The sequence below is a fragment of the Lethenteron reissneri genome, chromosome 46 (assembly GCF_015708825.2).
Source record: "Lethenteron reissneri isolate LAM-NWPU_2019-01 chromosome 46, ASM1570882v1, whole genome shotgun sequence".
NCBI lineage: Eukaryota > Metazoa > Chordata > Hyperoartia > Petromyzontiformes > Petromyzontidae > Lethenteron > Lethenteron reissneri.
In genome coordinates this window covers 9,312,064-9,324,452 of record NC_083824.1, presented here as the reverse complement: position 1 = coordinate 9,324,452, position 12,389 = coordinate 9,312,064, and the positions used below count along the sequence as shown (strand labels likewise).

The window sequence follows — 12,389 nt, the reverse complement described above, 5'->3', positions numbered from 1 at the left end:
TCTCACGTCACTCGCTTGCCAGTCCCCGCCCCCGACTACCATGGCAGCCGCAATGAATAACAACCCACAGAGCCACCACCAGCACCACCACTAACCAGCACGAGCTGGGGAGATGCGAGTACGCCCCGTGTCCACTGCGCAGCGATGTGGCACTAGAGCTGTTATTGTTGATGTCCGTGACAAACGCCGGTCTCTCTCTCTCACCCACCCCATCTCTCTCGCTCGCCCTCTGTTGGCTTGAGGTGTCCATGGCGGAGGAATTCATGGCCAAACACAGGCCCCCCACTGAGTCACATTGAGCCCTGCAGACTCGATTAGTGGCCTGGAATCAAATGTGTCGCTCCGGATGACCGCTGCAAATAATGATCTTGTGTTTTGATTTGAAAAATGTTGATACTTCTATTGATTCATAATCAACGTTTTTGGGTTAGATCGCGTTATTTATAAATGTGTCGTAACCCTCCCACCACCCGACACGGTCAATCAGCAAAAAAAGTGTCACGTTGACAAAAGACAAATAGCTCACTGCTTTAGCCCACCGGTGTGTTGAAGCGTGAAACCACAACATTTACAATTTTTGCATCCAGCATCATCGGGCGAATTGCCCGATGATGCTGGATGCAATTACCAGCGAAACGTCGTACTACTCAAAAATTGGAAATGTTGTGGTTTCACGCTTCAACACACCGGTGGGCTAAAGCAGTGAACTATTTGTCCTTTGTCAACGTGACACTTTTTTTTACTGATTGGCCGTGTCGGGTGGTGGAGAGTTACGACACATTTATAAATAACGCGATCTAAACCCAAAAACATTGATTATGAATAATATTGGTCGCGAAAGCCTGCTACGTGTTAAACTCCTACTGATGCTCCTGCTGTTGTGGAGTGACTCATGCAGCCAGCTATGGCTGCAGGGTGTTGGTGGTACATGTTTATGTCGTTTATTGTGAAAATTCGGTCATAGTTCCTATGATCACTGTTACATTGCTTTTATAGCTTTATTTTGGTGATTTCTAAAACTGTTTTTGGTTTGGCCATGTTTGTTTGTTGTAGTACGGAGTTAGACTGATGGCTTAATCTAAGTTGTTTTCTGGTTGTTGTTGTTGTTGTTTGACTTGCATCCCACTGGGATTTTTGCACACAGCGTTGGTGTATGGTGCTTTTTCTGTAAGATTTTTTCTGTTTTTTCCTGGATTTTTCTGTTTGCGCATACTTTAAGATGTTTTCTTGTTCATGTTTTTGTTTGTTGCGGTTGCACCCGATTCGAGAGCCGAATGGCTCACAGGGCTATACCAAATAAATGCAACTGAAACTGATATTTCGCTCGTCGTCTCCACCCGTGGTGGCACAACTTGGGAGTGGTTTCGATTTCTCGATGTGGCCACAGACAATTAATTACGTGGTAAAACATCGGAAACAAGTGGGACGTCAAATTGCTCCTTTTCAAATGGTTGGCACGTGACAATGATTTTTTATGTGATAAACATATTTACTCAGCCATAAAAATACATCGGTACTTACAAAGTTGGTTGCTACCTTCGGGGCCGTCCATAAATGACGTCACGCGATTTTGGACGATTTTTGACCCCCCCCCTCGTCACACGGTATCACAAAAAGTCAGACCCCCCCTCAAATATGACGTCACAAAGCTCTGCCCCCCCCCCCCCAAAAACATACTTCAAATCGCTTTAAACTATTGTCATTGTAGTGCGTATTTAATGTGGCGCTGCACTCTGATGTTGTAGGAGAAAACATTTATTAAAAAGTATATTTAATTAAGTAGAACGTGTTGTCTATATTTATTTAAAGTTGCGTATTTTGATGTGACGTCACATTTCTCACCCCCGCCCCCTCGTCACACATCGTCACAAATGTCTGACCCCCCCCCCTAGGTGCGTGACGTCATTTATGGACGGCGCCTTAGGCAGTGACCAATTTCTAATATGGCCCCTTGGACTATACATAACAACAATGATCATGAGCGTTGTTGTGGAGAAAGTAACAAAATTCATCAACTAAACAATTTAAGCAATTTCTCCATCATATATTTGTCTCTCCACATAAAAACGTACAAAAACCAACGGCCCCACGGTCTTGTGGGAGTACATGGAAAATAAAAAAATCACAACCAGACGGTCGTAGTAATAGGTTTTTACCCTTTCAACTGGTACAAAAACTGACACCTTTATACAAGGCATCATGTTTGCAATAACCACAACACAAGCAGTCAAAATGCAAACAAAAAGAAAACAACTCTGATAATGATATGCACTGTCCTTGAAGTTGATTGGTCCACACCCGAGACAGCTTTTCTTAGAGCCTAGTCTCCATTGGTGTTGGACCAGATGACGCCAAAAGGCGTACAACTCAAAAACAGCGCACTACCAGAGTATTGAGAGCTCGGGGAAAGCATATACACTATGAGACCTCCTTTTCCAGTGGCAAAATATAGTAGTAGGTTTTTACCCTTTAAACTGGTACAAAAACTGACACCTTTATTAGTTTAAAGGGTAAAAACCTACTACTATATTTTGCCACTGGTAAAGGAGGTCTCATAGTGAACCAGACGATCCTTTGTAATACACTCCCGAAAGGCCGTGAGGCCGCTGGGTTGTGAAAAATCTGATATTTTTATATTGAAAGGAAAACATATATTTCTATATTATTTTGCTCCACGATTTTGGTCGTTGTCAAGCCACCATACAAAGACAAAGATCCTCCGTGTAGCCTTTAACAGATTGTAGTGGCAATTGCTGTTAGGGAGCATCTCCTGTCGCAGCCCAGCTCTCCCTACTGGCTGACTGCTGCGCACATTGAATTCACGACCCCTACGCGCATCTGCAACCACCACCGCACCATTGTACGAGATGCGGTGGGGCTTAAAAATGAAAGGCGCAGAGCCAAGAGGAAGGAAGAGGCAATGGGTCCTCAATGTGTGTCTTGCCTGAAGAGGAGGCCCAAATAATACGTTACCAAGGCACGTGCTTACCGTTGTACATTCTTGTGTTTTTCGTCACTGCAACATTGACGCAAACGATCCCTGCTCATTTAAAGCTTTCGTGACTGCAGGGATTCATATTCTTGGTTCTTTCGGTAAAGTCACGTAGAAGGGAAATAATAGAATAATAAAAATAAAACAATAAAATTCTCACGACGTTTCGATTGCAACACAAGCAATCATCACGAGGTGTGAAAACCACGCCACTTTTTTCAAAAGTGTATTGCTGTGGTTTTCACACCTGATGATGATTGCTTGTGTTGCAATCGAAACGTCGTGAGAATGTTTTTGTTTTATTTTTATCATTTTATTATTTCCCTTCTACGTGACTTTACCGAAAGAACCAAGAATATGGATCCCTGCGCAGGCAAAATTTCTCCTTAACGGTATCCACGCCGCAGGCTGGATTGGGACCGTGAGATTCTGCAACAATTGGCGAGCGTGCTACCGGCCATGCGATGTGACCGCCACTAATCCAGGGTTGAATGGCTATATGGTGACTGATATTGCGAGACTGGAATGAAATTAATTTCCACATGGTTTTAAATCAGGCTTGGGGAACCTCCGGTCTGTGGCCACGAGGCCTACCGCATTGAAAATGCCTGCAAGTAATGTCCGCCACGTGTATCTTAGCCACACTAATCGGGTACTGGTGTGCAATATATTTGACCTGGCAACACTGTGCTTCTAATTTTAACGTGCGCACGACACATCATTTTATTGCAAGGGCCTTTTTTTCAGTCACATAATTGGGGAGTGTGTGTGTGTGTTAATGCAGTTGCCTGCCAAAGGTATTTGAAAGTCCTATTCAGTCCTCAATAAGGAAAGGGTTCCTCACCCTTGGTTTAAAGTGACAACAGCTGATCATGCCACACCCGCCCGCACTGCGCACGAACAAAAATGGAAACAGAATATGCACCCCGGCCCCCACGGGACCACCGACTGCCAGCTCAAGCATAAGCCAAGAGCTCCTCAAATAGCTTTTTTTTCAAGCCCTTCGTATAGTTTTTCGATCAAATACGCTTTGTAACTCTTTTTTTCCCGTCCAACAACTTTACGGAGGCCACTGGCTCCAGAAACATCTGACAGCAGTCCTCCACTATTGGCGCTTTTCATCATCACCACCACCATCATCATCATATACCGTCAGTTACAGCAGTTTACATGTCAATCCTCTCCATTATCGTGCCTTCTCCACTCCATGAACCTGTCTTTGTCTCGGTCGTCCTCTGCCTCTGTTGCCTTTCACGAGCGTGGGAGCACTGCGTTGGTGGATGTCCGCAAATTCTACCGACGGTACTTGAGTTTTAGCGTTGCGTTGGTTTGCTGAACGTTGAATAACGCCACATATTCCCCGACTTAATACATTACCCACTGTATTAGGCTCAGTCTGTAATCACCGAGGGCTGCAGGCGTGATTGAGAGTGCCGTCTGGTGTTGCAGGCAAGAGCGCGTGCCTGTGGTGGGGGCATTCGTGCACGCCCCCACCCCGCCGCCTCTCAGCACGGGTGACAACGCGTCAGAACGGCTCAGCCAAAACCAGGGGAAGCCCACCAGGCATGACTATCCCTCACAAGCACGACCCGCCAATCATCCACGGGCATCGTCAACCATTAGCGCCACGCGCTGGCTCCAGGGCGAGCGGCCACTGGAACTGCCGTAGCACCGCAGCCGTCCTTCTGAATTATCGTCTAAATCCTGGACAGCTTGACTTACTGGGGAGAAGGTGCACTTCAATTTGGATTAGGGATTATGTGACGCCACTATCAATAGGGGGGGTGGGGGCACTCGAACGCCAATCTGTTTGGTGGAGTTTCATACCCCTCCCCCCCCACCACCACCACATATATGATTAAAATAATGCTTTTGCATTTTCTTGGTTCTTTCAGTAAAGTCACGTAGAATGGAAATAATAAATAATAAAACATAATAAAATAATTCTTACGACGTTTCGGCCACAACGCAAGCAGCCGTCTGAGAGAGAGTCTGAAAGTCTTATCAACAGACCTGTTCTTCACCTGAGGACGGCTGCTTGCGTTGTGGCCGAAACGTCGTGAGAATTATTTTATTGATTTATTTTTATTATTTTATTATTTCCATTCTACGTGACTTTACCGAAAGAACCAAGAAGATGAATCCCTGCAGTCACAAAAGCTTAAAAATGCAAAGCATTAAATTTCGATTTAAACACATTCCAAGTATGTCAGCATTAATGCATTAGCTCTGTCCGTCTCCACGGATGTCTATCTGGTCTGTCTGTCGAGGGTGCACGATAAGGCTTAAAAGGTTAATCCAATAGTACCAAAATCTAAGTGTGAAGATGCGTCAATATTAGGGACTTTCCCAGGTGAAAACCAGCCAAATTGATCAAAGCATTGCCCAACACTGTTGCAACCAGTCTGGATTTGCCACCCGAGACCGGGAATTGGCTTATGTTCAGGTGGCAGGATCTGATTTGCACCGAGGTTTGGTGGTATTGTGTTGAACTTTGTGACAATATTCTGCAGTGTTTTGATAGACCTAAGGTCATTAAGAAATATTTCTGGGTTTGGTCCGTGAAAAACGTGGCAACCCTTGGTGCTCAATATTCATTAATAAAAGGCACTGTAAGGATTACCTTTGGACACAAAAGGTGATTACGTCATCCTTCTACATCACACATCATGCACACCTTCCGTTCCAATAATATATGATGGGACACGTTATACAGCGTTACAGGATCCATGGGTATGCTTGATTTTTCTTCCTTTTTTAATTTTGTAGGATGTGTAACAATAGCGTGGCAAGAACATGTGCTTAAGAACAAGTACTTTATTGTATGCAACAAATGCAGAGATGGAAGAGCAGACATTCATATTTGTAGGCTTTTCCATGATGCCAAGGTCGGTAAGAGCACGTCAAGATTGGTTGAGTTAGTAAACCACACCGGCTTCCGTGCTGGCCACTTCAGTCACTGCTGCACAGTGTCGCAAGACAATGGGGAATGGTCAAACAAGGGTTTATACATCTGTAGTAACTGCATAATGTGTGGATGTATGTTGAACTCCTTTCGCAGTGTACATAGCCAACCATGCTAATCGGAGGGATGAATGGATGAGAACCCACAAACCGCTTGACCAAAGTATATACTTCCACATTAACCAACGCTGCCTTATTCGCCTCTGGCCAGGGCTAAGGCCTCTTGTTCAGATTCTACGATGTCAACCGTGCAATTGCTATCAATCGTCACCGGCAACACATTTACGAAACGCGACTGGGGCAACTTCCAGTAGTAATGGCAACGAGTAATCGAGTTTTGTCTAGCCATTGAAAACATAGTTTGTTTAAAAGTGTGTTTGATGAAGTTTTGAGTCTACGGCACATCCAGTTGCTCACCGGGGGAAAGAGCGATCAGATTTCTCCAGATTGGGGTATTTCCTTTTTGTTGTTGTTGTTTACAATTAAATCTGTTGTTTACAATTAAACAACAGAAAACGGTGCGGGCAACCATTGCCGGTGAGGATTGCTCACAACGATTTTCCTAAAATTGCCCTGGCAGCTGACAGCGCGAGTGACCACGGCCGTCCATAAAGGGGTGTGAGTCCTGGGGTAAATCACACCGTGAGGACCCCCCCTCAAAACTAAACCGGAAGTATTACATCTGACACCGTGACGTCGAAGCCTGGGGCCCCCCAAAGCGCGGGGCCTGGGGCAGTCACCCCGATTCACTGTCACCCTAGGGACGGCTATGCTGGTGACTTTCGCGCACCAGACTAAAAGGTACGAAAGTCTCTAAGATTGTTAAAGCTGATGCTGAGCATGGCTCGAGTCAGTGTCTGCATGTTTGAACAACGTGTTAGAAATGGTTTAAAGATATAAGTGCAAATTTGAGCTTTTACCAGCCTCAAGTGAGTCCCTTTCAAAAAGGTCCAACGTTGATGATTTGTATGCGATAGCCCACTACATGCCGACGATGCAACTTGTTTATTGCATCGGATTGAAACTAAATAATTTACATGTACCTTTTCTGACAGTCATCACGTAAAACGAGCTGCCTATGCTGCTATTAAAATAAAACCCAGAGATAAAACCCAACGTTGCTTAAGCGGCCGTGTGTTTAACGCAAATAGGTAATTTCGCAGCCCAAAACGTGTCGAACAGATGTATTGATATCACATGCATTCAAATGCAGCCGGGGTGAGCATAACTGCGTAACAAAAGCAAATATTTTTTTGTTCCTGGGTAGCAAGTGTTATTTCCTAATTGCTTATACCTCAAAAGTACAGAAAATGGCTATTATTCCCCATAAACTTGTGACCAGGACAGTGATATTTAGAAATTTACCTATTTTTAATGAGAAATCACGTGTGCATTTGTGTCATTCCTTCACATAAAGTCCTGGTCACAAAGGCAAAATGTGGGAATAGCCATTTGCTATACTTTTGAGGCATAAGCAATTAGAAAATAACACTTACTACCCAGGAACAAAAATCGTGTTACATAGTGAATTTTTTATGAATAGCAATGCCTCTCAGTCCAGCTGTTGCCAAAGCCACAAGGCTACCCATTCCTGCCAAAGCATCACATCCCACCCCCAAAGCTAGGCTTCTTAGACAGGCTCTACCTATTTTCCACTGTACAACCGAGCCGCGCTGGGCCCATGCCAAGCCAGCCCCGCAACGACTCAAGAGGAGGTGCCAGGTTCTTTTTTCCACAGCAGAAGAGCCGTGCCACTGACACGTGTTGATGACATGGTGATGCTGTCCTCAAGTGTTAATGGACTGATGCAACTAGAATTAATGTCATTAGCCCGACTCCTGGCCCTGCTTGGCACCGAGTCCAATTCAGATGTATTATGAGGCCAGTGTATCATGGTTTCGTTCCAAAATGGCACAGACATTAGCCAGTGGAAAACCACCCATATAACCACTGGGGGTCCTGCTCTAGCTTGGCTAGGATGTGATAGTGTAAAATGGATATTAAGGAGCCTGCGTCCAATATGGGGGAAGCATTTTTATTTGATCCATTGTTGGGTGTGGCCGATTAACCTCTGCCTGTTACTGGAGATTCTCTCTGTTCTTAGAATACAGCAGCAGAAAACTGGAATGACTTCACATCGACTGGACCATTATGGGCTACGTTAGGCTCATTTTACTTGAATGCCCCTTGTACAAAACTGAAAATAAAAATAAGTTATTAAACAAAAAAAAGCAAAGGCTGCTCATTTAAAAATCAAACCGATGGAAAAATGGTATTTAGTGTACTCAAAGGCAGCTTTAGAATTAAACACATACAACAATGAATTTGCAGAATACACATTTCCCAGTCATACACATCGGTAAAAACAAATGCGTAGTGGTCAGACCTATTAAAACAAAGTTTCGAAAAGAAGAATGTAAAAATGCATCGTACAGAAATTTAGGGAGCTTATTACTGTACAGGTAACACCATACAATGCTCGGGCAAGCAGGCTTTCACGACCTGACCGTTAGCTTCACCGCGGAACGCAAGTCTTCCCTCCTGTATATGTACAAACAGCACGCAGGTGTCAGAAACATATGGTAAATTAATTAACACTATACATTAACAACAGCAACGTCCTCACGCTAAAATACAATTGCATTGATGAACACAAAAAAACCCAAGAGAAATAAACCCCCCCACCTTCAAGTCTCTCACAGCGGCGTCGTTTTACCAAACGCGTTCCTGCGGCGCCAAAGTCGTCGCAACGTGTCAGACGGAGGCGGCAACGCGAGTTGTGTCACAATTACAAAAAACACAAAACCCAAACTTAAAAAAAAAATCACGCCTACTACGGCGCACACAGCTCCGCCATTTACAGCATCTCGCTTGTCAACAAGTCACCAAGCGCGCGGCCGATGCGTTACGCGTGGCTTTGTTCAGTGGCAGGGAACTTGAATCGTGCGTTCATGTTACGGCCAACGATATAGCGGCCTACATTCACAACATTTGATGCTGCAGACAAAGCGATGGGGGCAAGTTTCTCAAATCACTTCTTTGCCTACCCACCAGCATACGTGGCTTACACCACAGTTAGTCGATCGGCTGGTCGTGTGTGGTGGGGTAAAGTGTAGGTAAAACCCACCGCTTGCAAGGCATAGGGCCGGTGTGGAAGAGTAGACCAATATACCCTCTAGATGGGCCCTTTCTGCAGCACTGGCAAGAGCAAATGATTGCAGGGCTGCACCTTTACCTTTGAATTGCTCGCTACTACAGTAAGTCTGAAAAAAAATGCACTTAGAGGGCAATGGTGTGCCTGTGAACCTTCGTTTGACTTGGCCAATGAAGCGAGCGGTATGCTGCAGAAAAAAAATACTCGGCAAAACAACTTGGCAACAAATCCCTCGGTGAAATGTCTCGCGCAACGCTTATTAATTGCATTGGCATTGTGTTACAGAAGTGGCATAGAGGATGATTAACGTTCTGCTGCTTGACAATTGTGCAGATGCTCCGAGCGACTGTTTTGACAACTCCCAGTTCACGAGCGGCGCGGCTGCATGAATACAACTTCCACTGACAATGCAAATTTAATCAACCTTTGCAGGAACTGCTCTCTGCTCTTGCGTGTAGAGAGACTGCCTACAGATGTACCGATGCCACCTGTGTGTGTGTGTGTGTGCGTGCGCGTGCTTGCAGTCAAACAGGCAGAAGGTGTGAACCAGCACAGGAGTAGGCAAGGCGCTGAGAAAGGCTCTATACGTGTTCGGGGAGGGGGACGGTGGGGGGGGTTAGGGGGTGTTCTAAGCCCGAGCCAGCCCATGCGGCAATCGGCGTCACTCATGCAGGCGGGATGCACAAACGAGCAACTGTCTGAGAAGCGAACCATCGACATGAAACCCCAACCCCACGTTAAGAGGAGCCTCTGATCTGCCAGATGCCGTTTGGCACTGGGCTTCGCTGATCAAAACGTGGCCACGACTGATTGGAAATCGTCTTCTGTAGATCACACAGCTTTGACACGAAACGAAAAAACAGCGCGTCAACAATGGGCGCGCGCATCGCATTAAAGGCAGGCTCCATCCCCTGCCGCATTGACTGTCATGCGGTTAGAATTCATGCTGGCATCACGGGCGGGCTTGCCTAGGAATATATTAGCATGTAAGGCAACACGATGAGAAAGCACGCAGACCCCTGTGCAAGACAACTCCACACATTTTCAGGGTTTGTCGGTATCTTGCAAAATGTTTTCTGCTCTGAATTGTACACGCAAAAAATGAACAACAAAAAACATGTAATTTACATGAACATTTTTTTTTACACAAACATCCTCTCCCCATCCACGTTACCTCACAGGCCTACCCCCCCTCCCCCACCCAGACTAAAAATACAAGTTGATAAGTTAAATATCTTCGCTTTTAAAAACAATATTTACTTGGTCACCATCTCCATTTGAATCTGTCACAGCAAAAATTTGTTTAAACATTTCAGCAAATAAGAGGGGCTAATCTCTTATGACGAAAACCCAGAGTGCCAACCGCCAATCGCTCACCAAATATTTGTTTGTGTAACCGTACATTCTATCAACGTTTTCGTTCCCTTAAAAAAACATTGTGCCATTTTAACAAGCAAACAGTTACACCTATTTTTAAGGGGTTTTTTTTTTTGGGGGGGGGGGGTAGTAAATCGTGTAGAAAAAGCGAAGTTTATATAAAGGCAATCTGTGGCCCAAAACGGGAGTAGCGCCCCACCCCCCAACCCCCGCCACCATCCCCTCCGGCTACAGAAAAGAAAGTGGTCGTTTCTCCTCTACGTTGCACGATTATTTTATCTCCGAAAAGCAGGCAGAAAATGTTATTGCATGGTCCAAGAAATCGTATAAAAGGCTCGGTAACGAGGTGGGGGGTGCATTAAGACGTCATCAGAAACACTCAAACCGCTAATTGATCACACTTCGCCACTGCTGGTCAGTGCGGGCTGGCGAAGGTGCGATCGACTTGACACTGCACGGGGAACGCAAGTCGGTTCTGGGCCCGAACCTCAACTTGGTCACACACACCCTCGTTCCGTCCGCGAGGTCTCTCCGTGCACGCTGCGTGCGTAAAAAAGTGGAGCCGCAATTGCTTTGCGCTTCATCAGCCAAGCGTTTTGCTGAGTTTGGTCTTCGGATACGAACGATGAAAATGTCATTTTTTTACCGGGCCCGATGAGATCGGAGCTGTGGCTCCTGAGGCGTGAACTGCTAAAACGAGACGGGTTAAACGGTCCCCCCCCACCCCTCAGACTTTTCTCTGTACCAGAATAACTGTTGCTATTTTTGTGGGGAAAGCACTACGACCAAAATTGACCAAGTTAACAAAAGGTAGCGAGTTCAATGCAGCCCTTGCCGTCTGGGCCACGGGGCCTCACACAATTTCAGAATAGAGTCAGTTCATTTACATGAATGGAAAGTTCGATCTCTTCTTGAAACCATTTGTGGAGTGCGGTGCTTGCGTGTTTACATGTTCCCACCCCCCCTCCATCCCACCGCATGCCATAGACCCCTCCCACCCCCCCAAGTCTCGCTTCCCCGAGCCTCTGGAATTTCCAACAATGGCGCGATGGTCTGGGGGGGGGGGGTACACCGACGCTCCTCCGGCAGGCGGTGTGCACGCTCGAACCCGAGCGGTAGTGGCAAGAGTGGCAGGTAGCGATGGCGTTGCGGCTGTCGTTGACGACGGCGCGGCAGGGATCGTAGGAGCACGGCCCTTCCGGAGCACGAGCTTCACATGATACCGTTGGTGAAGTACTGGAAGCCGTCATAGAGGCGCGTGGTGAGCGAGCGCATGCTGCCCTCCACCATCTGGTCGATGGTCGCCTGAAGCTGCTCCTCCGTGAGGGTCATGTGGAAGCGCTCCTTGAGCTGCCGGATGGTGCTGGCGCCGTGGAAGCACGGCAGCTGGGAGCCTGCAGGGGAGAAACGGCAGCGCTGGTTTCTGTCGTCCATGTCGATAGGAAGCGTGGACACGAGCGCCGTTAAGTTGAGAAGCAATTCACCGCTTTTAATGCGGTAACCTACGGGGACGGACTATTACCAAATCAGCAGGAATTGCGCCCGCTTCTTCTCGTTAGAGCTTAAAAATAAGCAGGGGTGAGCCCGGATAGCGCTTGGATGAGCGACTGCTCCTCATAAAGCAGCTGGGCAAACTGCAACGCGGCAGAATGCCGCCTTGCTCTGTACCATATGCTCTGACGTCTACAAAAGCACACCTTCACCAACCTGTACTGCCCAACATGGTGAAGTATGGGTCATGGTGGCGAGATGTTGACTACCTCGCCTGGTATGCAGGAGGTCGTGGGTTCGATCCCAACATGCATTTTGAGTACTTGGCTGCTCTACATTTCCAAATGGCGAACCACTTCATTGAGCTATCATTTGTGGCCAGGTCGCATTTGAAAAAGAGCTAACGAGCTG

The 12,389-nt window shown here is 46.4% G+C and overlaps 1 protein-coding gene across 1 annotated transcript in view; it reads right to left on the bottom strand.

The window, feature by feature from the left end:
• Window positions 1-5,794: 5,794 nt before the first annotated feature.
• LOC133354257 (phosphatidylinositol 4-kinase beta-like) overlaps window positions 5,795-12,389 on the bottom strand; it is a 52,020-nt gene continuing 45,425 nt past the window's right edge. The window contains 1 exon segment of the mRNA XM_061570958.1: window positions 5,795-11,881. Within this exon segment, the coding sequence (XP_061426942.1) occupies window positions 11,700-11,881 (182 nt within the window). The 3' untranslated portion in view covers window positions 5,795-11,699.